The sequence below is a fragment of the Symphalangus syndactylus genome, chromosome 14 (assembly GCF_028878055.3).
Source record: "Symphalangus syndactylus isolate Jambi chromosome 14, NHGRI_mSymSyn1-v2.1_pri, whole genome shotgun sequence".
NCBI lineage: Eukaryota > Metazoa > Chordata > Mammalia > Primates > Hylobatidae > Symphalangus > Symphalangus syndactylus.
Window position 1 is genome coordinate 114,729,359 of NC_072436.2, and position 25,637 is coordinate 114,754,995.

Here is a 25,637-nt window from a genome sequence, read left to right on the forward strand (position 1 = left end):
CAGGGGGGCCAGTGGTAAGACAGCAGGGGGGGCAGTGGTAAGACAACAGGGGGGGGGCCAGTGGTAAGACAACGGGGGGGACCAGTGGTAAGACAACAGGGGGGTCCAGTGGTAAGACAGCAGGGGGGGGCCAGTGGTAAGACAACAGGGGGGACCAGTGGTAAGACAGCAGGGGGGGCCAGTGGTAAGACAACAGGGGGGCCAGTGGTAAGACAACAGGGGGGGCCAGTGGTAAGACAACAGGGGGGACCAGTGGTAAGACAGCAGGGGGGGGCCAATGCTAAGACAACGGGGGGGGCCAGTGGTAAGACAGTGGGGGGGTCCAGTGGTAAGACAACGGCGGGGGGCCAGTGGTAAGACATCGGGGCATCGGGGGGGGCCAGTGGCTCACGCCTGTAATCCCAGCACTTTGAGACGCTAAGGCTGGAGGATCGCTTCAGCCCAGAAGTTTGAGACCAGCCTGGGCAGCATAGTGAGACCCTGTCTTTACAAAAAGTAAAACAATTAGCCAGGCCTGGTGGTGTGTGCCTGTAGTCGCAGCTACTCTGGAGGCTGAAGTTTGACAAGTAGGAAGGCTGCAGTAAGCCTTCATCACACTGCTGCACTCCAGTCTGGGTGACAGAGCAAGACCCTGTCTCTAAGGGACAGGGTCGGTAAAAAAAGAAAAAGAGTAAGGGGCAGAACCCAGCTCTCCTGACTTCCAGGTGCATTCAGAGAGACCAGCCACTATCCAGGAGGCCGGAGCCTCAGCCCCAGGAAGAAAGAAAAGGCATAGCTATGGGCCTGGCTCAGGCTAGGGAAGGTGTCACACCCATTTCCCAAGTTCCCACGTTTCTCAAGAAGATTCCCTCCAGCTTCCCTGGATTGGGGATGGGGTAGGCCCGGATTCCTTGACCCCTTCACCTGCCAAGCTGGAGATGGCTCTGACCTTAACCCAGGATAGCTGTTAGACTGAGACCTGGGGGAGCCACGCTCCCTTGGCTTCCAGTAAGTCTTTTCCTGTCTGGGGCCCAAAAGTTAGACCAGCACCTCCTCCCCACAGATCCCAGGGAGATTCGATTTCTTCGGACTGGGAGGTGGGGGGAAGCCAGCCACCTGCCTCAGTCTGTCTCAGAACCCAGCCTGCATCCCTTTCTCCTTCCTTTCCCTTTCCTCCCCAGGTCGGCCCCTCTGAAGGGAGGTAGCAGGCCCAAGGCCTTCTGCAAGGATTTCTGTGCACTGCAGGCACGGCTGATCTCTGGAAAAACTGAGTGCTCTATAGAGCATCCCTGCTAGTGATTGACTCATACTGAGGGGTTAGGATATAATGTTTTGCTCTTTCTGAGGTATTTGTCTTTTAAAAGTGAATAGTGGCTGGGCATCGTGGCTCATGCCTATAATCCCAGCACTTTGGGAGGTTGAGGCAGGAGGATCACTTGAGGTCCGGAGTTTGAGACCAGCCTGGCAAACATGGTGAAACCCCATCTCTACAAAAAATACAAAAATTAGCCGAGTGTGGTTGCATGCACTTGTGGTCCCAGCTACTCAGGAGGCTGAGGCAGGAGAATCGCTTGAATCTAGGAGGCAGAGGTTGCAGTGAGCCGAGATTGCACTCCAGCCTGAGCAACAGAGATGCTGTCTCAAAAAATAAATACATAAAATAAAAATAAAATAAAAGTGAATAGTCATTTATACTCGTGACTCCTCCAGGCATCAGTGACAAGCATGTATATATATGATGGTTGTGGGATTTCTGGTAATTTCTTTCTACCCCCCAAACCAAGAAATTCCCAGGGATTGGAGGTGGGGTGAAGAGTGAAGTTATTCTGTCAGTTCTCAGGACTCTATGGGTTAAAAACAATTGTGTTGAAGTCTTAATCATTTTTTTTTTTTTTTGAGACAGGGTCTCCCTCTGTTGCCTAGGCTGGAGTGTAGTGGTGTGATCAAAGCTCATTGCAACTTCAAACTCCTAGGCTTAAGGGTTCCATCAAGCACAGCCTCCCCAGTAGCTGGGACCGCAGGCACACGCCACCATGCCAAGCTAATTTAAAAAGTTTTTGTAAAGATGAGCCGGTAGTAAGACAAAGCAAGTAGTAAGCAAGACAGAGGTCTTTTGTTACCCAGGCTGGTTTCAAACTCCTGGGCTCTAGGAATCCTCCCACCTCGGCCTCCCAAAGTGCTGGGATTACAGGCATGAGCCATGGCTCTCAGAGCCACTGCGCCCCGCCTAAAACAATTATTTTTAAAGAATGGAAGAGGGTGGGCTAAGAAATCACCGCCCTAGGGTAGACTTAGACCCTCTTACTGGCTGGCCCACTGCTGGGAGAGCATCCACAGAGAGCTGAGTTCTAGAAGCAGACTGCTGCCAACTACCTTAACTAGCCCCTTAACTAGCTCATGTGGCCTTGGGACAAGCACTTATCAGGGTTTTGGGGTTTTGTTCATGAGTGAAATCAAGCCAGTTGGTCTATGAGAAGACCTCTCTGGACCCCCAAATCCCAAGGTTCTTTCCGACTGCTACCTTTGTCATTGTACCCTGTCATACTTTTGTCATTGTATCCGATTCCCTGGATGAATCATTTTAAGGACTAGAGTCCAGCCAGGGACAAGCTGTCCCAGTGGGATTAGCCTTGACTTTAGGAGCATGGCCAGGAAGCCAAAGAAACCTTCCAAGAATGGCTGCCTCAGTCCCTACACTCTGGTCACCCATATTGGGAGAAGAGGGAAAGGCTGAGAGAATTGCAGAAGAGGACCTCAGGGATCCTGGGAGAATGCAGACAAGCCTTCCTCCAGCCAGAATTTCTCTTCTTGGGTCCTTATGGGCGACAGCCTTCTGCAAGGTTGTCCTAAGACTTCATCTAAGAAGTGGAAGTGGCCGGGTGCAGTGGCTCATGCCTGTAATCCCAGCACTTTGGGAGACCAAGGTGGGTGGATCACCTGAGGTCAAGACTTTGAGACCAGCCTGGCCAACATGGTGAAACCCTGTCTCTACTAAAAATACAAAAATTAGCTGGGAGTGGTGGCAGGCACCTGTAATCCCAGCTACTCAGGAGGCTGAGGCAGGAGAATTGCTTGAACCCAGGAGGCAGAGGTTGCAGTGAGCCAGGATTGCACCACTGCACTCCACTCTGGGCAACAGAGTGAGACTTTGTCTAAAAAAAAAAAAAAAAGGTGGAAGAGCAAGGGGTCCTGAGCAGTGGATGTTTACGCAGTAGGATAAAGTCAAGGAAAAAGAGGACCCCAGAAGAGGCTGCTGGCCCACATTTGCCCGGTCCGCCAGTGTTCAGAGACAAGATCTAAAACAAGGAAGGGAGCAGGCTGCCTGCTCTGCGGCGTGAACTCTGTTTTCTGAATTGCTCCCTGCTGCGCTTGAGATATAGACAATGAGAGCCAAAGCGTGGGGCGGGGGGCGGATGGGGGCAAGACATAGGGCTCATGTGTATGCCATGGCTGGTGCTCCTCACTCTCCGGGACAGATGAACCAGGCAGAGATTTGGAGAGTGATTCCTGCCCTCCCCCCCGGGGATTTTATTACTAATGAATAATTTGCATAACTGTGTATGAGTAATGGTCAGAGGTATTTTACTTGCGCATGACTTTGGACTTGCTAGCTCTAGTTCAAATGGATGAGAAGTCATGTGGAAGAATAACCTTGGCAGGTACTTGTTAGAAACATGTGCTAAGGAGACTTGGACGGGCTGGAATAGAATCAACATTTGATTCCACGAAGGCACTGAATACATTCAACACCCAGAGGTGGGCTCAAAACAGGTCCTGACCTCTATTCTCTCCATCTCTAGTTTCAACTTCAAGACAGAGCTTCCTGGCCCTTGGTACTGAGGATGGCTAGTGCAGAGGGTCTGAAATGCTGGTGTTCTGTAGAATCCCCTTGTGAAACACCCAGATGCACGTTGACCCAGCCCCAGAGGCTGGGTATCTGGGCTTGAACAGCTCAGCAGGTCATGGTCACTCCCAGGGAGCTTTGCTCCATCTCTTGGCCTGAGTTCCAGCCCATCCCTGGAATGACTTGTGAGGCAAACGACTTGACTTCCATGTGTTTGTTGCCTCGTTTCAAGAGAGGTAAACAACCCTTGCTTTTTCTGCCTCAGAGGGCTGCTAGGAGCATCAGAGAAGAATAAGCACAGGAAACTACCTTGGAAAGATGGAGTCCTACGTGAGGGCAAGAGATGACCCAGCTCAGAGCCTGGCATGTGTGGACTGGTGAAGTGAAAATATGCTGTAAGGGTGGCTCACACCTGTAATCCCAGCACTTTGGGAGGCTGAGGTGGGAGGATCGCTTGAGGCCAGGAGTTCGAGACCAGCCTGGGCAACATAGCGAGACCTCATCTCTACAAAAATGAAAAAAATCAGCTGGATGTGGTGGCACATGCACGGAGTTCCAGCTATTTGGGGGAGCTGAGGTGGGAGGATCCCTGAGCCCAGGAGGTGGAGGCTGCAGTGAGCTGTCATTGTGCCATTGAACCCCAGCCTGGGCGACAGCAAGACCTGTCTCAAACAAAAAAAAGAAAAAAGAAAAAAAAGAAAAAAAAAGATGCTGTAAGCAGGATGTCTTGGGATGTTGGAGAAAATAATGGATAGGAGGCTCGAGGCAGATACTAATACTTTGAAGGAAGAAGCGAGGAGAGTGAAGGAGCAGGGCTTGCCAGTCTCCCTCCAGTCTTTCTCTGTAGACACTGGGGCAGACAAATTCAAGGAGAGCAGAAAGTACAAAGTGGGTGGCTGTCTCTGCTGTTTGATCTTTCCTCACCCCATGAGTCACTTCTATGGAACCCTAGCACTTCATGGGACATGGTTTGTGAACTCCGTGCGGGCAAAAAGAGCTCCAGACTAAGGGTCATATATTTGGACTCCGTCCCACCCCTGCCCCGATCTTGGGCAAGTCTCTGAAGGTATCTGGCCAGAGCTTCCTCCTTTACAGTTGGACTCACGAGGGCCCTTGGCAACTCCACAGTCCTCTGAGTCCATGAAAAAGTGCTTTGGGAAGAGACAGGGCTGAAGAAACAAAATCAGGGCGTTTGGTTGGTGGTGGAGAGAGGAGAGAGGGACTGAGCCTGGGCGTGCCCTGAGGCTGTGGGGCTGGTGGGAACTGCTGGAAAGCTGGCCCCCCAAGAAAGGCTGGTGGCAGAGCTGGTGGGAGAAGCAGGATTGTTGTGTGTTGTGCTTGGCCTGGGTGTGAGTGGGCCTGGGGCCTTCCCATGGTCTCTGGGCAGAGTTGGGGCCTGCTATTCCTGTGCCCTGACGTCAGTCCCGGGCCTGGCCTCGCTGGAGCGGGGGTGGCCACCCTGGCAGCAGCGCATACAGTGCGGTACTTCATATCCCGGGATATACCAAGACTCATCTTACTGGGGATTCACCTCTCCAGGGTGTCCTGGGTCCTCTGCGTCCTCCCTGCTGCAGGGCCAGTAGGGTGCTTCGGCAAGAAGCAAGGGAGGCGGGAAAGACACCGGCCTTGATTTCCCAGGATTGAAGTGAGATGTCATGGGATGGAAGTGAGTGTAATCGGAGGCTCCCACACCTCTGTCTGCGCCTCCAAGAGGAGAACCGGGTCCAGTGGCACAGCTGCTTCCCGGGGACTGAGCTCTGCGGCCCAATGGGACAGCTTGTTTCATTGAGAGACTTTCTGTTGGAGCAGTTATTTTTAGCCTGGGAGAAAGGTCACAGTGTAAGAAGCCATTATCCTCAGTCCTTTTTACTCCAAATTAGCAGAATTTCAGGGGAAGTTTGGCCCTAAGTTGTGAAAACCAGGGAAGAGCTTGAATATAAATGTGCATACACATATGCACATGCCTTGCTTCCTGCCCAGGGCCCAGGAGTGGAAACACACAGCAGTGTGAAGGTCATGGTCACGGTGAACCTCCAACGTTTGGAATCTTCATCCCCCTTGGGACTGTGTGGCCCTTTCACCTTTACCAGGGAAAAGGGCTTTTGAGACTTGTCAGAAATGTTATAGAACATCAGACCTAGAGTTCATTCAGCTCAGTATCCTTATCACCACTATCATCGTCATCATCACTGTCATCATCACCCTCACCATCATCACCATCGTCGTCATCACCATCATCATCATCACCACCATTGCCATCATCCTCATCATCACGATCCTCATCATCAGCACGGTCACCACCATCATCATCACCGTCATCATCATCATCACGATCCTCATCAACACAGTCACCACCATCATCATCACCATCATCATCATCACGATCCTCATCATCAGCATGGTCATCACCATCATCATCATCACGATCCTCATCATCACGATCCTCATCAACACGGTCACCACCATCATCACCATCATCATCATCACCATCATCATCATCATCACGATCCTCATCATCAGCATAGTCATCATCATCATCATCATCACGATCCTCATCATCACGATCCTCATCAACACGGTCACCACCATCATCACCATCATCATCATCACGATCCTCATCATCAGCATGGTCATCACCATCATCATTGAAGGGCAACAGGAGCCCATGGAAAGGGCTGGATTCCCAGAGGAGAAGCCTTAACCACTGTTGTTCCAAAGGCAAATGCCAGGCCCTAGGAGACCCACCCCAACGTGGGAGCCCACAATGGGGATCCTTAGTGGGGTGGGGTGCGAATAGGGAGGGCCTGGGAGCTGAAGCCTGGGGGTCAAGATTATTTGATTTGGTAGTTGCAGTGGTTTGCAACTTTGTGTGTTACCTAAGAACTTTTTTTTTTTTTTAATCGTCATGCTGGGGCTATACCTTGGATTATTTAAATCAAAACCGCAGAGAAAGGGAAGTATGGGACCAAGAAGCAGGTGATTTCAATATGCAACCAATGCTGAGAGTTGCTGGCTGAGGGGCAGTTTGTGAGGTAGTATAACCCAGCACTTCTCAGACCGTAATGTGCAGAGGAATCACCTGGCCATTTTCTTTTTTTTTTTTTTTTTTTTTTTTTTGAGACGGAGTCTCGCTCTGTCGCCCAGGCTGGAGTGCAGTAGCGCAATCTCGGCTCACTGCAAGCTCTGCCTCCCGGGTTCACGCCATTCTCCTGCCTCAGCCTCTCCGAGTAGCTGGGACTACAGGCGCCCGCCACCACGCCTGGCTAATTTTTTTGTATTTTTAGTAGAGACAGGGTTTCACCATGGTCTCGATCTCCTGACCTCGTGATCTGCCCGCCTCGGCCTCCCAAAGTGCTGGGATTACAAGCGTGAGCCACCGCACCCGGCCCTGGCCATTTTCTTAAAATGCAGGTTCTGATTCAATGGGTCCAGGCTGGGGCTTAAAAGTCTGAGTCTCTAACAGGCTCCCGGGGGATACTGTGGCTCTGAAGTCACGTGGCCCAAGCCAGTTATTAGCTGTGTGACATTCAACAAGGGCCTCAATGTCTCTGGTTTCAGTCTTCTCATCTGTAAAAATAGGGATACGAGGCTGGGTGTGGTGGCTCACGCCTGTAATCCCAGCACTTTGAGAGGCTGAGGTGGGCGGATCCCTTGAGATGAGGAGTTCAAGACCAGCCTGGCCAACATGGTGAAACTCTGTCTCTACTAAAAATACAAAAATTAATCTGGCATGCACCTGTAATTCCAGCTACTCGGGAGGCTGAGGCGGGAGAATCGCTTGAAGCCGGGAGGTGGAGATTACAGTGAACCGAGATCGCGTTCACTGCACTCCAGCCTGGGTGACAGAATGAGACCTTGTCTCAAAAAAAAAAAAAAAAAAAAAAAAGATACGAATAATACTCATTTTACCAAAACAAGTAAGATTAAGAAAATTCAAGGCCGGGCGCGGTGGCTCAAGCCTGTAATCCCAGCACTTTGGGAGGCCGAGGCGGGCGGATCACGAGGTCAGGAGATCGAGACCATCCTGGCTAACACGGTGAAACCCTGTCTCTACTAAAAATACAAAAAATTAGCCGGGCGTGTTGGCGGGCGCCTGTAGTCCCAGCTCCTCGGGAGGCTGAGGCAGGAGAATGGCCTGAACCCGGGAGGCGGAGCTTGCAGTGAGCCGAGATCGCGCCACTGCACTCCAGCCTGGGTGACACAGCAAGACTCCGTCTCAAAAAAAAAAAAAAAAAAAAAAAAAAAAAAAGAAAATTCAGTATGATGAAGGTACTGTTTTATATATAAAGTGCTTAAGCATTGCCTGGCAGGCTGTATCTCAGATATGTACATACAGATGTATGTCATATACATTATACGTATCCTGCTGCTCAGAGGACAGTCAGTCTCCTCTGATTAAACCAAGTTCCCACCATAGATTTTTCTGCAGGGGTGGAAGGTGGAGAGATAGAGATGTAGGTGAAGGAGTCAGGACTTACAGGTATGTAGGTCATGATGAAAGGAGATTAAAATGAGCAACACTCAGCTCCCTGTCCTGTCCCCCACTAAGGGACCAGGAATTCTTTTTGGTACCCCAATCTAACCGCGGACCTCTTCCAGCACTTTCTGTGGGTCAGGCAGGGTCCCGGGCCCTGGGAACACAGAATTAAATTGGATTCCTGCAAATCAGGAGCCAGGACCAGTATGGAGCATGAGCCTGGAGAGAAGGCGTGTGCAGGCAGGAGCTGAGATACCGGCAGGAAGGGGTCCCCTGTGCCCCGCTAAGCACAGCATGGCATGGAAGCCTGGACAGGGTCTGGGCAGTTTTGGGTTCCAGTCGCCCATTAGCTACCTAGTGGTGATGTATCTGGGGCAGGGCAAAGATCTCTGGACTTTCACTAATTCAGCTCTAAAATCTTTCTGACAGTCGTAAAGAAGGTTAAATGGCCATGCATAGGAAAGTGCTAGGGGAAAAGTTGTATATTTCAATCCACGGGGCTCCTCTATAATAAAAGGCACCAAGCTTCACATCTTTCTGAGTTTGACAGCAGGCTGGCTATCTATGGGAACTAATGAGAAAATATTTGCTCCTGATCCCTGGAGGCTGCCCCAGCTTTTGGGGAGCAAGGGTGGGTACCCTGAGGGAGAAGGGTTACCCCAAGAAGTGGCTTTTCTTTGTGGGCGGGAGAGATGGGAGTAGCAAGTGGTGGCCTGAGAGAGAGGGGTTGTCTGCATCCAGCAGATAGGTGGGGTGCTCCTCCTCGGAGAGGGGCCTTGACAGTCAAGGGAGAACAGAGGCTGCCTCAGCTGCTCCAAGGCAGGACGCCTGTGGTCCCCTCATCTCCATGAGCCTGCAATGCCCCCCATAAACAGACCCTAGCCTGGGGGCAGGGGGCAGAGGGGTGGGCCTAATGGGCCCCATTTTGTTTTTCTTTCTTTTTTTTTTTGAGATGGAGTCTCACTCTGTCGCCCAGCCTGGAGTGCAGTGGCGCGATCTCGGCTCTCTGCAACCTCCACCTCCCGGTTCAAGTCATTCTCCAGCCTCAGCCTCCTGAGTAGCTGGGATTACAGGTGTGTGTCACCACACCCAGCTAATTTTTTGTATTTTTAGTAGAGATGGGGTTTCACCATGTTGGCCAGGCTGGTCTCAAACTCCCAACCTCAGGTGATCTGCCTGTCTCGACCTCCCAAAGTGCTGGGATTACAGGCATGAGCCACCACACTTAGCCTTTTCTGACCCCATTTTCCAAACATACTAAACTTGATCCTTGACAGAGGTCTCTGGCACAGACGAGGCCCCTCCTCTTCTCTCTTCCTGGGCCCTCTGCTCTCTGGGTTAAGCTGCAGTCCCTTTCAAGGGGATCCCCTTGGAAGGGGTTGGCCAGAGCCTTCAGGAAGCCAGGCCCGGCCTATTATGGATATCTCCTCCTCAGGCCATGTACCCTCTAATATAAGGTAGGGAGGCCAGCAAATGCCTGCCCTTACTGGGACAGGGTTAGATGTGTGACTTAATAAGGTTGAGAGCCACAAGTAATCCCCTAAGCCCTGTGCCGTGTAACCTAAGATTATCTGGCCTGCAAACACCTGTTTTCACTCCTTTGCTGAGAGCAGTATTAAAAGCCTGCTGGTTAATGGCGGTAGGAACTGCCGTGAGGTGGGATGCACTAGCATTTGTCCCTTCTTGGAAGTATCTCCAAGGTTAAGCCCGGCTGCACACGCCCGTGAGCAAGGTTGAGGGACTGGAAGGGCTCACCCAAGTTTCCCTTCATATACAGTCATCAGGACCAAGCCGGGAAGCTTGAAGGTCAGGGCCAGGGTCGCAGGGTGGGGGTTCTCAGGTTAGCACAGCCGCTCACTTCGTTAGTGATGTACAGCGGGTCAGTCCTTTAACTCCCTGATCCACAGTTTCCACATCTTGGGAGGGAGGCAGAATAACACCTATTCTGCTCGCTACGCACGAGGTAGTCCTGAAGACCCAGGTTGGTAGGCGTAACACTGCACACCAGACCAACACCACATCCCGGAAGATGGGAGCTAGGTTAATGTAGACTCTTTTGAGAAACAGAGCCGGTGCCAACCCTGTGAAACTGACCAATCATGTTCTAATCATTTAGAACTGCAAGTCTCCGCGTCGGGTGGCACAGAAGATGTTGGCAATTTGTTGGAGAATCATTTCTCTGCTGGAGATGCAAGTCTAGAGGAGAAAGAAAGGGCGCTTTATGCAGACACAGCCCCTCAAGACAAGAAACTCCTCCTTCACTACCCAGATGGCAGGGAGGCTGAGAGCCCCGAGAAGACCCCCGCGTCTGCCGCCGGCCCGGGCCCCGATCCTGAAGCCAGCCTCTCCAATGCCTCAGCCACAGAGTCACCTCCACCTGGGGAAAGGGATGACAGGGACGCTGCGGGGCCTGGGGAGGAAAAGAATGGCCCACCAGTGGCAAGCGCCCTCCCTCCAGGAGGGGCCAAGGGGCCTGTGGAAGAGGAGTGGCCAGAGCCCAGTTCTGGAGAGGGACTAGGAGAGGAGGAGGCTGGGCTTGGGCTCCCCACGGAGGGAACTGCCAGTGGAGAGGCAGGAGGACAGGCTGGGGGCCATGAACTCTCCGAGGAAGTCCAGGAGGCCCCAGGGGACAGCCTGGTGCAGGGAGCAGTGGCAGGGACAGCAGAGCCAAAGGCAGAGGGGGCCTCTCCTCACTCAGAGGGTGATGGGGTCCACCCACTGAACGCAGGGGCCGAGGGCAGCCCTGGGCCTGGCGAGGAGCCTGCAGTGCCAGAGGGAGCCCCTGACGTCGTGGCTGTTGGGGGAGAGTCGGAGCCGAATATTGACACAGAAGCCAGTGAGGGCACCGAGGACCAGGGAGAGCCTGGCCCAGCTGCAGAGGCCAGTGGAGAGCCTGGGGGCACCCAGAGCGTCAAGGCAGGGGACACTGAGGAGAGCCAGTCCCCAGAGATGACCGAGGAGGATGCAGATGAAGCCTCCTCTGAAGAGGAAAGTGGCGATGGAAGTGGAAGCGAGGAAGAAGGAGGAGTTCCCTCCGAAGAGGAGTCTGAAGAGGACAGCGGCGATGGGGCTAGCTCAGAAGCAGAGGGCACCTCCGAGGAGGCCACAGAGCCCCAGGAAGGTGGGGAGCCCCAGGAAGGCGGGGAGCCCCAGGAAGGTGGAGTGCCACAGGAAGGCGGGGAGCCCCAGGAAGGTGGAGTGCCACAGGAAGGCAGGGAGCCCCAAGAAGGCGGGGATCCCCAGGAAGCTGGGGAACCCCAGGAAGGTGGAGAGCTTCAGGAAGCCACAGGAACCACAAGTCACAGGGACAGAGGGGCCCAGCCTGGCCCGGAGGAATTGCATACAGAGTCCACAGGCAGTGAGACCCTGGACATGAAGGCAGAGGAGCCCAAGGAGGGACATCAGGGGAGGGAGAGTCCCATCATTGCTGCCCAGGGTAGGAATTAATTCCCTAACAGCAACCCTGTCCCTTGGGCAGCTGCATTCTCCCTGGAAGTCTTGTGTGTAGGGGACAGGCAGGGACAGAAGGTTGCAGAGGGTGGCAGGCCCTTTTCAGGGTCCCAGCAGGGAGGTGCCTTCAGGCTGTGCATTGGCTGCTGGCCTCCAGTCTGGAGGGGCCACTGAGAGGGGTCAGAGGGGCCCTGGTACTTCCAAGTCAGGGGCCCCAGAACCTCTCCTTAGGGTCCCTGATGCGCCGTAGCCCATGCCAGTGCCTCCGCCTAAAGGAGCAGCGAGCTAATGGAATGATCGGTGCCCTGTGGCCAGCGGGTGGAGGGACGTGCAGAGAGTGGATGGGGGTGGGTTGGGAACTTCCCTGGTGATTCCCTTAATGGGCTAGGACTGGGGTCTCCCCTTGAAGACTAGGCTGTAGGAAGCATTGCAGAACCAGGACTGAGGGGTCAGGATCATGAGATGAGAACTCAGGCTGTGACCGCTGTTGTCTCTCAAACGCCCATCTAAAGCAGCCAAAGCTGCCCTCAAAGGGCTGGGGGCCAGGAGCAGAGTGGGAAGGGCCGGGCTAAGCTCTCGGCCAGTGTGAGAATTGCAGCCAATACGAGGGTCGGTCAGGCACCTTCATGGCTGCATCTCCTTAGTACATGGACTTAGACCAGGAGTGGGGCTTTCAGGGTAGAGGTCGAGGTCAAGTCTTCACTCTCCAAGACGGCTTCCCCACAGGCTTCGTTGCAGAATTAATTTACATACTTTTTTTTTTGAGACAGGGTCTCGCTCTGTCATCCAGGCTGGGGTGCAGTCATGCAATCATAGCTCACTGCACCTTCTAACTCCTGAGCTCAAGTGCTCAAGCGATCCTCCCACCTCAACCTCCTGAGTAGCTGGGACTACAGGCATGCACTATCACGCTTGGCTGATTTTTTTGTTTGTTTTGTTTTGTTTTTTGTTTTTTTTTTTGAGACGGAGTCTCACTCTGTCACCCAGGCTGGAGTGCAGTGGCGCTATCTCTGCTCACTGCAAACTCTGCCTCCCGGGTTCACACCATTCTCCTGCCTCACCCTTCCAAGTAGCTGGGACTACAGGCGCCTGCCACCATGCCTGGCTAATTTTTTTGTATTTTTAGTAGAGACGGGGTTTCACTGTGTTAGCTAGGATGGTCTCGATCTCCTGACCTCGTGATCTGCCCACCTTGGCCTCCCAAAGCCCTGGGATTACAGCTGTGAGCCACCGTGTCTACTGTGCCTGGCCTAATTTTTGTATATTTTGTAGAGATGGGGTCTTGCTGTGTTGCCCTGGCTGGTCTGGAACTCCTGGGCTCAAGCGATCCTCCTGCCTCAGCCTCCCAAAGTGCTGGGATTACAGGCTTGAGCCACCACTCCCAGTCAATTTATATACTATCTACGTACTATTTATATACTACCTGTCAGGAATTGTACTCCATAAGGGTGGGTGTGTGCTGCAGTCAGTCAGCTCCCTATTCTGGCTCTGGGGTTGGGGCTTCCTGGGACTGGTTTAAAGAGTCACTGTCATGAGATGCTGCACAAGGCATATCAACTCTTTTTTGGTTCTCGCCCCTAGTGGAGCTGGCTTCCTTCTGACCCATAAGGCCTGAGTCTACCCGTCTTCTAATCGCCTAGAATCCTCTGTGCAGGCAGCCTGGGAAGAAGCAGCTGTGATATCATAGGCTCAGGAACAGGAGCCTCGCCCTCCCCGGGAGCCTGCGGCAGGCACCCACATCACTTGCTGTCTGAGTGAGAAGCAACAGTTGCTCCCCTCAACACACACACACAGAGACACAGACACAGACAACAGAGAGACACACAGACACAGAAATACACACACAGATACAGAGATACAGACACACAGAGACCCCCAGAAAGACACACACACACACACACACAGACACACACACACAGAGACACAGAAAACAGAGAGACACACAGACACAGAAATATACACACATACAGAGATACAGACACACATACAGAGATACAGACACACAGAGATACCCAGAAACACACACACAGACACACCCACATAGATACAGACACCCAGGGAGATTCACACAGAGACACACAGATACAGTGATATAGAAACATACAGACACAGAGAAACACATACATACACAACACAGACATACACAGGCACACACAGACACAGACACACACACCCTGCAGTGGCCCTCCCAGCTGTCCTTCCCACATGGCCACCGTGGTCCTGATGAAATGCTCATGTGGCCGCGGTGGCTGCCTGCCTAGAGCCCCTCACTGGCTCCCATTGCTCTCGGGATGAAACCCAAAGCCCTGTGGAAGGTCCTGCCCGGTCAGCCCTGAGGACCTCAGCAGCTCCCCAGCACCCAGGCCTCCCCGACTGCAGCCAGACACCCCTTCTCCTGCTTCTTGCTAAACAAGGCTCATCTGGGGCTTTCGCAGAAGGCTTTTCTCCACTCGTACTCACTCCCCCAGCAGAGACCTGGGGAGGCTTTCTCTGAACGTGCTGCTGAGACCACTGGTGCAGGCACACTCCTGAACCCCACTTAGCTTTCAGAATGTTTCCTTCTGTGGCCACCTCATCATCTGTAATGATTACATTTTATTAATTATTTTGATTATTTTTGAGACAGGGTCTCCCTCTTTTGCCCAGGCTGGAGTTCAAACCAAAAGGCATTCTCCTACCTACCCGTAAAGCCTCCTGAGATGTTTGATGTTTTAATTTTTTAATTTTTTAAGACAGGGTCTTGCTCTGTGATGTAGGCTGGAGTGCAGTGGGGTGATCATGGCTCACTGCAGCCTTGACCTCCTGAGCTGAGAGAATCCTCCTGTCTCAGCTTCCCGAGCTGAGACCATGGGTATGCACCACTGCTTGGAGAGTTTTTTTTTGGTAGAGATGGGGTCTTGCTATGTTGCCTAGGCTGGTCTCCAACTTTTGGGCTCCAGTGATCCTCCCATGTGGGCCTTCTAAAGTGCTAGGATTACAGGTGTGAGCCACTGCACTCGGCCCTAGCGTTACTTTAAAGACTATCATCTCTGACTCCACTGGACTAAAAGCAGTTGCTTAAGGAGTTGTGCCTGTTTTGGGTGCCACTGTATTCCCAGTATGATGCTCAGTGCCTGGTGTGGCGAAGGTGTTCAATGCATATTTGTTGAATATATGAAATATATAGATAAGAAGGTTTCTGCAGGCTGAGATGTGGACCAGCTCCCCGAATGCGAATACAATGCACATGAAGCATCATAGAGTTTGGATGATCAAATTCCTTTCTAAAGGCAGAACTCAGTCCAGTGTAACCTGGCAAGACCCTGCTGAGCCCCTGCTCAAGGCCCAGGCCTCGTCTGCTGCGCCAGGGCGCAGAGCTCAGCCAGCTGTTAGCTTTGCTCTCACCTGGCTGTCTGCTTCTCTCCACAGAAGAGACGGAAGATGCAAATGAAGAAGCCCCATTGAGGGACCGCTCCCACATCGAGAAGACCCTCATGCTGAATGAGGACAAGCCATCCGATGACTACTCTGGTAACCAGGGGAGGGAGATGTGCCCAGGGCTGGGAAAGCCCGGCCGCCAGGGCCCAGGCAGACTCCTGGAGGCTCCTGAGAGCCAGGGCGTGCCGGGGCTGTGTCTTGGAGGCTGGAGGGGACATTGGGGAATAGGAGAGCCCTGAAGGTGGGAGGCTTCGTGGAGGAGGCTCTGTGAGCAAGGTCCAAGCCTCAGGGTTCCAGCTGGGCACAGAGAAGGAAGGGCCGTCCAAGCAGACAGCCCGGTGTGGGCAAATCCAGTGCGGCCCCATGCTGTGCTGGGGCCATCTCCTTCGCTGTGATTCTTAGTTTATAAAGCCATTTCATGTGTGGTGTTTCATTTTATCTTTGAAACCCCAGGATTGCAGCAGGGCTCGTCTCCCCTTAATCAATGAGCCACCTAACTGGAGCTCAGGCTAGCAGCAATTTGCTCGTGGCGCACAGCTAGAGGGTGGCAGATCGAGGGGTAGAGTCTCGCTAGCCTGACTTGTCACCCCATAGGCCTCCCCATTGTGGGCTCCCAGCAGGGAGCTTCCTCTTAGAAGAGACCACCCGAGTTATCTGACCCCCCCACCCCGGGAGTGTCTGGGAGTACAATGACAGGCCAAGGCCAGGGCCAGGGTGCCGATCTGCAGGCCTGCAGGGTGCTGGGCCTCCTTGCCTTCTAAGCCTCAGGGAGCACACACAGAGGTGGGCAACAGAGATGGAATTCTCATCCACCAAAGAAAGGGCTTGCAGTGAGGCAGCAGGCCGAGACAAGGTTTCAGATACACTATTGAGGTGAGGAAGGAGGAGAGAGGTTTTTAAAAAACAGCTCAGGCCGGGCACAGTGGCTTATGTCTGTAATTCCAGCACTTTGGGAGGCTGAGGTGGGTGGATCACTTGAGCCCAGGAGTTAGAGGCTGCAGTGAGCTGTGATTGCATCACTGCACTCCAGCCTGGGCGACAGAGCTAAAAAAATAAATAAATAATAAATAAAATCTAAAGTCTCTAAAAAAATAAATAAATAATAAAATAAAATAACCAAACAGCTCAGGAAGCTTTGGGGGTGGGTAGGAGAATGCCTTTTCGTTTGAAGGTTTCTGCAGGTTGAGATGTGGGCTGGCTCCCCAAATGCAAATACATTGCACAGTTGCTGGGATGCAAACAGCACTTGCTGCCCACCAGGCAGAGGTGGAGCTGCCCTGGGTGGTGAGGTCCCTCCACAATGGAGGAGCTGCCTGGATCGCACCTGCCTGATGCTCTTCCCCCGGCCCTCTCTGTCTCCAGCGGTGCTGCAGCGGCTTCGGAAGATCTACCACTCATCCATCAAGCCTCTGGAGCAGTCCTACAAGTACAATGAGCTCCGGCAGCATGAGATCACAGGTAGGGCTTGAGATCACAGGTACGGCGCAGGCCTGTCGGCGGGGCCACACTGCTGACCAGCCCGGTCCCCCCAGGTACCCACACAGGTTCGGGAGCTCATTCATGATGCGTGCGAGGACTCATAGGTCTGGGTCTGGGCTCCCCTGGGAGTTGGAAAAGACGACACCTCCATCACAGAACTACCCTTTCACCAGCAGAGCACGATGCTTTACCAGGGTGTTACAGATGCATTTTGGTTTTAAGCCTTTATGCTTCAGTCATGCACTTTTGAGTTTTTAAAGGCGATGATGCCTATTTCAATCCCTCCTGTGCTCCAGAGGAGCCCACAGGTGCCCCCTGTCTACTCACGGTGGTGCCTGAGTCCTCTGATCACTCCATTCCTTGCCCTCCTATTGCCCTTCTCCTCTGCTTCCTTGGGCCTGGATTCTTTACAAAATTGATTTTCAAAATAATAAAAATAAGACACACTTGTTGCAAAAAATTCAAATAGTGCAGAATAGTATACGTTGAAAAACAAAAATTCTGTTCTTGACCTCCAACTTTTTTTTTTTTTTTGAGACGGAGTCTCACTCTGTCACTCAGGTTGGAGTGCAGTGGTGCGATCTCGGCTCACTGCAAGCTCTGCCTCCCAGGTTCACGCCATTCTCTTGCCTCAGCCTCCCGAATAGCTGGGACTACAGGCGCCTGCCACCACGCCCGGCCAATTTTTTGTATTTTTGGTAGAGACGGGGTTTCACCATGTTAGCCAGGATCGTCTCGATCTCCTGACCTCGTGATCTGCCCGCCTTGGCCTCCCAAAGTGCTGGGATTACAAGCGTAAGCCACCGCTCCTGGCCGACCTCCAACTTCTTTAATTCGACTCCCAGAGAAACCCGTCGTTATAGTGAAGACTTCCAAGCATTTCCTCTGCATGTGTGAGCACATAGATGGATGTTTTTTGTTTTTACAAACATGGGATCCTGTCAGGTGAGCTGTGTGTGTGGAGACCTCCCTCCTTCCCTCTGACGGCTGTGTGCTCTTCCCCTGCGTGACCCCGCCATGCTCTGGAAAACCAGCACCCTCCTGGTGGCTCATGCCTGTAATCTCAGTACTTCAGGAGACAGAGGTGGGAGGATGGCTTGAGCCCAGGAGTTTGAGACCAGCCTGGGCAACATAGTGAGACCCCGTCTCTACAAAAAATACAAAAATTAGGGGCGGGCATGGTGGCTCACAGCTGTAATCCCAGCACTTTGGGAGGCCAAGGCGGGCAGATCATGAGGTCAGGAGTTCGAGACCAGCCCAGCCAACATGGTAAAACCCCGTCTCTACTAAAAATACAAAAATTAGCCGGGCGTGGTGGCTGGCGGCTGTAATCCCAGCTCTTCAGGAGGGTGAGGCAAGAGAATTGCTTGAACCCGGGAGGCAGAGGTTGCAGTGAGCCGAGATTGTACCACTGCACTCCAGCCTGGGCAACAGCAAGACTCCATCTCAAAACAAACAAACAAAACACACACACAAAAATTGGGCCCGGCATGATGGCTCATAGCACTTTTAAAAACAATCCGATGGCCGGGCACGGTGGCTCACACCTATAGTCTCAGCAATTTGGGAGGCTGAGGCGAGCAGATCCCTTGAGGCCAGGAGTTTGAGACCAGCCTGGCCAACACGGCAAAACCCTGCCTCTACTAAAAATAAAAAAATTGGCTGGGTGTGGTGGTGGGTGCCTATCATCCCAGCTACTAGGGGAGCTGAGGCACAAGAATCACTTGAACTGAGGAGGCAGAGGTTGCAGTGAGCCGAGATTGTGCCATTGCACTCCAGCCTGGGTGACAGAGTGAGACTCCGTCTCAAAAAAAGAAAATAGCTGGACATGGTGGCATGCGCCTATGGTCCTGGCTACTCGGGAGGCTGAGGCAGGAGGATCATTTGAGCCTGGGAGGCAGAGATTGCACCAGTGGACTCCAGCCTAGGCAACAGAGTGAGATCCTGTCTCAAAAAAAAAAAAAAAAAATTGGAAGCCTGGACTTAAATATTTTGCTACTTGTTGCCATATTGTCTCCCATGATACCAGTTTGTACTCACAATAACAGTAGATGAGAGTCCTTGTTTCCCAACAGCAATGCCATTTAAAAATGTTACTCATCTTTACAAAATTTAGCAATGGTATCTTATCGTTTTTTGAATGAGATTAGAAATCTTTCCCTGGGTTAATTTGGCTATTTCGGTATGATCTCATTTGATGCTCTGGATGGCTGTTAAGTGGCCAGGGTATAATAGGGTTTGTATTCTTCCTGTTCCACAGAGGGGAACCTGAGGCCCAGAGATGTGCTGGGTTACCCAGGATCACACAGCTGGAAGCAGGGAATACCCCGTTCCACAGCTACCTGTACTGTTTTTTGTAGCCTAGGAGCCAGTTATCGCCCCACTTTGTAGCGGATGCAAAGCCATTGGTGTGAGCTTACAGAGCCTCCCAAAGGCTTTCTCTTTACCTCTTGGCCCTAAGACCCAGAGGCTTGGCCCTCCTAGGAAACCTGTGTGTACAGCGGCAGGGCCAGGAGCTCTGGCGTCCCCAGGGCGTGGCGCTCTGCAGGGAGGGCCCGCTTCCTGGCCCCTGCACTCACCTTTTGGACTTGCCTCTTAACTCCTAGTCTCTGGCCACCTTCCTTGTAACCTCTCCCAGGCTCACCTCCCACCTCCTGCATAGGCCAGCGGTGCCCCCTGCTGTGAGGAGCCGAAACCGCAGCACCAGGAAAGGGCCCTGTTTGTGGCTCGTGTCGGAGAACGGGAACATCTAGGGCTCTCCTTGGTGTCACCTGGGCTGGTGTTAAGAGACTGTGACATCTCTGTGGCTGTAACTGGGGACTCCTGCCACCCTCTGAGCCTCCTTATCCCTTCCTGGCCCTCAGCCAGGGCTTGACTTCCACAGAGATGTGGGTGTCTCCTGTGTATTCACAGACAGGGAGGGATGGGGCAGGGCCATGGTGTTGCTTTCAGGCAATGTACATGTGCCTGCCATCTATAAGACACCACCTGGTTTGGACTGAGCTTTAGCCTCGGAGAAGGAAGACCAGAGCATCCGAAAGCAAGATACAGAAGAGGAAGCATATGACACCACTCTCTGTAAAAAGATGGGGGCCGGGCGTGGGGGCTCACACCTGTAATCCCAGCACTTTGGGAGGCCGAGGCAGGTGGATCACTTGAGGTCAAGAGTTCGAGACCAGCCTGGCCAACGTGGTAAAACCCCATCTCTACTAAAAATACAAAAATTAGCCAGGCATGGTGGCATGCACCTGTAGTCCCAGCTGCTTGGGAGGCTGAGGCAGGAGAATGGCTTGAACCCAGGAGGCAGAGGCAGCAGTGAGCTGAGATTGTGCCACTGCACTCTAGCCTGGGCAACACAGCAAGAATCTGTCTCAAAAAAAAAAAAAAAAAAAAAAGAAAAAGATGGGGAAGGGCTGGGTGCTGGGTTCATGCCTGTAATAGTAGCACTTTGGGAGGCTGAGGTGGGTGGATCTCTTGAGCCCAGGAGTTGGAGACTAGCCTAGGCAACATGGCAAGACCCCATCTCTACTCTAAATACAAAAATGAGCTGGGCTTGGTGGTACATGCTTATAGTCTCAGCTACTCAGGAGGCTGAGGTGGGAGGATTGCTTGAGCCTGGGAGGTCGAGGCTACATGAGCTATGATCACACCACTGCACTCTGGCCTGGGCGACAGAGTGAGACCCTGTCTCAAAAAAAAAAAAAAAAAAAAGATGGGGAATATGATAGCTACAAATATTGCTTATATATGCATTAAAATGTCTAAAATAACATGTAAGAAATCAGCAGTGGTTACCTATTCCAGGGGGTATTAGGGCTGAGGCAGACTGGGACAGAGATGGGAGACTTTTCACTGTTTACCTTTTTATATTCCTGATCTTTGAACCAAGAAATTAAATAAAATCATAATAAATAAGTGAAACAAAAGGGGAGTGCCTAGTGTTTTTAGGGTGACCTGCTGGCCTCAGGGAGACAAGTCTGGAGAACTTCAGTGCCGAATTATGCAGGGCTGACCCTCTGTGCTGTAGTCCAGGGAAGAGCTGAAAGAGCTGAGGCCTGAAAATCTGCAATAAGATTGACCACACCCCATGTTGAAAGCCTCTCCCCTTCCCTCCCTGTCCGCTGGATTTGAAAGCACGAGAGCATTCTATTTTTCCTCTTAGGCACCCACCTGGAGTGGCCCTCGCAGGGTCATCTCCCCAACATGGCCTTCGGAAGGATGTTGGATGCAGGACCCAAGAATTGCCAGTTCATTGTTTGGTTTTGGGCACTGGCAAATTTGTCATGGACTTTAGAGGCTAGTGTGTGAGAGTGGCCCTAGAAGAGGGTGAGTGCAATGGCTCATACCTGTAATCCCAGCACTTTGGGAAGCCAAGGTGAGAAGATTGTTTGAGCCCAGAAGTTTGAGACCAGCCTGAGCAATGTTGCAAGACCCCATCTCTACAAAAAAAATTTAAAAATTAGCTGGGCATAGTGGTTCATGCCTGTAGTCCTAGCTACTACTTAGGAGGCTGAAGTGGGAAGATTGCTTGAGCCCAGTAATTGTAGTGGGGCACAATTGCACCACTGCATTTCAGCCTGGGCAACGGAGACCCTGATTCTAAACAAAAGAGGACAGAAAGAGAGAGAGAGAGACACTGGCCCTAGAGTCCAGGATTAGGCTGTATTGGGAATTCGGGGAGCCCCAGGTTGGAGGAGAGGAGAGCTGCAGAGGCTGGAGACAGGTAGGGTCTGAGTCCAGACCACCCAAGATTATACAAGCTGTTCCACATCCATCCTCCATTCTCAGCCCTGATTCTCTCCATGTGGAAGCTCCGTCCTCCTTTCTCTATGAGCTTTTCTCCTCCAGGTTTAACCAGGAGACCTCACCCAGAGTGAGTTCGGAGTCAGGGTTTGTTGAATTCACAGAGATCCTTCTTCTGGTGGGGGCAGATGTGCCAAGGATCTGGGCAAGGCCCAAAAGTGACTTCTGTGTCTTTTTACTGGGTGATCACACTTATGTAGCAAGAGAAGTGCCACTGGGGGCTACACACGTCTGATTCATGGAGAATTCCACAACTCAGTTGGATGGACGTTGAGATGCTTTGGAGTACGGTGCCATACCCCTTGTGTGAACTTTTGTTAGTTTTATTCCATCTCTACTTCCTGTTGCCCACAGATGGAGAGATTACCTCCAAGCCCATGGTGCTGTTCCTGGGGCCGTGGAGTGTTGGTAAATCTACCATGATAAACTACCTCCTTGGGCTGGAAAATACTCGCTATCAGCTCTATACAGGTAATCAATCTTCTTGTGTGATTGTTGGGATTTGAATGTTGTATGTGAAAGCACCATGAAAAGTTAAATCGCTGGCCGGACATGATGACTCATGCCTGTAATCCCAGCACTTTGGGAGGCCAAGGCAGTGGATCACGTGAGGCCATCGGTTTGAGACCAGCCTGGCCAACGTGGCAAAAACCCATCTCTACTAAAAAAATACAAAAATTAGCTAAGCGTGGTGACACGTTCCTGTAGTCCCAGCTACTCAGGAGCCTGAGACGTGAGAATTGCTTGAACCCGGGAGGCAGAGATTGTAGTGAGCTGAGATTGTGCCGCTGTACTCCAGCCTGGGTGACAGAGCAAGACTCCGTCTCAAAAAAAAAAAAAAGGAAAGTTACGCCACATGCAGGTGTTAAAATACAAAATTTGAAAAAGGCTGGGCATGGTGGCTCTATGCCTGTAATCCCAGCACTTTGGGAGGCTGAGGCAGGAGGATCACCTGAGGTCAGGAGTTCAAGACCAGCTTGGCCAACATGGTGAAACCCTGTCTCTACTAAAAATACAAAAAATTAGCTGGGTGTGGTGGGAGGTGCCTGTTGTCCCAGCTACTTGGGAGGCTGAGGCAGCAGAATTGCTTGAATCCAGGAGGCAGAGGTTGCAGTGAGCCAAGATTGCGCCACTGTACTCCAGCCTGGGTGACAGAGTGAGACTCAGTCTCACACACAAAAAAAGAAAATTTGGAAAAAACAGAAAACAAAAAAAGACATCTGCACCAATGTCCACAGCAGCATTATTCACAATAGCCAAAACGTGGAAACCACTCAAATGTTCATCAGTGGATGAAGGGATCAACAAAATGTGGTCTGTTCATACATAAATTATTAGCCTTAAAAAGGAATGAAATTCTGATATCTGCTACATGGATGAACCATGAAGACATTATGCTAAAAGAAAGAAGACAGACACAGGAGGACAAATACTGTCTGATTTCACTTATATGACAGTAGGTGCCTGGGCGCAGTGGCTCACACCTGTAATCCCAGCACTTTGGGAGGCCGAGGTGGGTTGATCACAAGGTCAGGAGTTCAAGACCAGCTTGGCCAAGATGGTGAAACCTCATCTCTACTAAAAATACAAAAATTAGCTGGGCGTGGTGGTGGGCACCTGTAATCCCAGCTACTTGGGAGGCTGAGGCAGGAGAATCACTTGAACCCGGGGGCGGAGGTTGCAGTGAGCTGAGATCATGCCACTGCACTCCAGCTTGGGCGATAGAGTGAGACTCTGCTCCAAAAAGGAAAAAAAAAAGAAGGCAAAATCAGAGAGAGAGAGATGCCAGAGTGGTTGTAACCAGGGACTGAGGGAAGAGGGAATGGGGAATGACTGTTTAATGGATACAGAATTTTCAGTTGGGAAGATAAAAACATTCTGGAGCTGGGTGGTGGCGATGGTTGCACAACTGTGTGAATGTGCTTAATGTCACCGAACTGCATGCTTTAAAATGACTAAAATGGTAAATTTAGGCGGGGAGCAGTGGCCCACACCTGTAATCCCAGCACTTTGGGAGACCAAGGTGGGCAGATCATTAAGGTCAGAAGTTCGAGACCAGCCTGGCCAACACGGTGAACCTCCGTCTCTACTAAAAATACAAAAATTAGCCAGGCGTGGTGGCGAGTACCTGTAATCCCAGCTACTCGGGAGGCTGAGATGGGAGAATCGCTTGAGCCTGGGAGATGGAGGCTGCAGTGAGCTGAGACTGCACCACTGCTTTCCAGCCTGGGTGACAGAACAAGACTCTATCTCAAAAAGAAAAAAAAGGGCCGGGCGCGGTGGCTCACGCTTGTAATCCCAGCACTTTGGGAGGCCAAGGCGGGCGGATCACGAGGTCAGGAGATCGAGACCACGGTGAAACCCCGTCTCTACTAAAAATACAAAAAAATTAGCCGGGCATGGTGGCGGGCGCCTGTAGTCCCAGCTACTTGGAGAGGCTGAGGCAGGAGAATAGCGTGAACCCGGGAGGCGGAGCTTGCAGTGAGCCGAGATTGTGCTACTGCACTCCAGCCTGGGCGACAGAGCGAGACTCTGTCTCAGAAAAAAAAAAAAAAAAAAAAAAAAAAAGAAAGAATAAAAGGTAAATTTTATGTTATGTATGTTTTACCACAATTAAAAGAAAGCCCCAATAGCTTAGCAAACATATCCAGTTCTGTTGCAAAAGTCTCCCTGTGACAGCCAGCATATACACATGCTTCTCAGTAGGTCTGTTTCACAGGGATCATGTATTCCTTCACCTCTCACCCCGTGTGCCCAGGTGCTGAACCCACCACCTCTGAGTTCACGGTCCTCATGCACGGGCCTAAGCTGAAAACCATCGAAGGCATCGTCATGGCTGCTGACAGCGCCCGCTCCTTCTCACCCCTTGAGAAGTTTGGCCAGAATTTCCTAGAGAAGTTGATTGGCATTGAGGTTCCCCACAAACTTCTGGAGAGGGTCACTTTTGTGGATACACCAGGCATCATCGAGAACCGCAAGCAGCAAGAAAGAGGTAATTTAGTCCTCATTTCTGAACGGTGTCAGCTCTGTTTCAAAAAATTATTTTTGGCCAGGCATGATGGCTCATGCCTGTGATCCCAACTCTTTGGGAGGCCAAGACAGGAGGATCCCTTGAGGCCAGAGGTTCAAGACCAGCTTGAGCAACATAGTGAGACCCCATCTCTACAAAAAAATTTAAAAGACAGCCAGGCATGGTGGCATGTGCCTTTGGTCCTAGCTACCCGGGAGGCTGAGGTGGGAAGATTGCTTGAGCCGAGGAGGTTGAGGCTGCAGTGAGCCGTAATCTTGCCACTGCACTCCAGCCTGGGCAAGAGTGAGACCCTATCTCATATAAATAAATCAATAAATAAGGCTGGGCACAGTGACTCACACCTGTAATCCCAGCATTCTGGGAGCCCAGGGCATGTGGATCACTTAAGCCCAAGTGTTCTAGACCAGCTTGGACAACCTGGCAAAACCCCGCCTCTACAAAAAATATAAAAATTAGGTTGGCATGGTGGCACATGCCTGTAGTCCCAGCTACTCAGGAGGCTGAGTTGGGAGGATTGCTTGAGCCCAGGAGGTCAAGGCTGCAGTGAGCTGTGGTCATGCTACTGCACTCCAGCCTTAGTGACACAGCAAGACTCTGTCTCAAAAAAAAAAAAAAAAAAGGGAGAAAAGAAAACTACTTTTGACAGTGGGTGGTCGGCAGGCAGGGAGAGGAAGTGTGCCCAGTGTTGCCCAAGACCAGGAGAGGCGTTCTTAACTTCTACCCTTCTTGTCGTCACTGAGATGCCATCTGGGTTTTGGAGTGCCTGGTCCTCCTACCTCCCCAAGGACTGATTTGGTTTGGAGACGGCAATATTTTCCAAAGTGGGGGCCCAGTCCCCTCTGCGAGCAGCTCTAAGAGGTTCAAGCTGGGGCTCAGTTGTCTTTGGGAGGCCCTGTGTGTCCTTTGTAGCCAAGGGCCTGGACTAATTGGATCCCAGTACCGTGTTTTTGACTTCTGGCTAAATTGGGTCTGGGCTACTGGGCCTACTGTAGGTTGAACCTGACCTTCAACTCTTCCTGTTCCCAGTTTCTGCTTTTCCAGCCTTGCTTCCCCATAAGCCTTTAGCAGGCTTCTTCAAAGCCCTACTTGCCCTCAGGTAGCAGGGGAATGCTACTTTGGGCCTGTCTGACTTCACTTACGTGAGAGCAGGCAAAATC

At 51.8% G+C, this 25,637-nt stretch overlaps 1 protein-coding gene across 1 annotated transcript in view; it reads left to right on the forward strand.

Annotated features, from left to right (window-relative positions):
- SRL (sarcalumenin) overlaps nucleotides 1-25,637 on the forward strand; it is a 69,376-nt gene that overhangs the window by 38,418 nt on the left and 5,321 nt on the right. Inside the window, exons 3-6 of the mRNA XM_063618311.1 lie at nucleotides 15,159-15,260; nucleotides 16,530-16,625; nucleotides 21,804-21,920; nucleotides 24,208-24,441. Of these exons, the coding sequence (XP_063474381.1) occupies nucleotides 15,159-15,260; nucleotides 16,530-16,625; nucleotides 21,804-21,920; nucleotides 24,208-24,441 (549 nt within the window). The remainder of the gene's footprint in view (nucleotides 1-15,158; nucleotides 15,261-16,529; nucleotides 16,626-21,803; nucleotides 21,921-24,207; nucleotides 24,442-25,637) is intronic.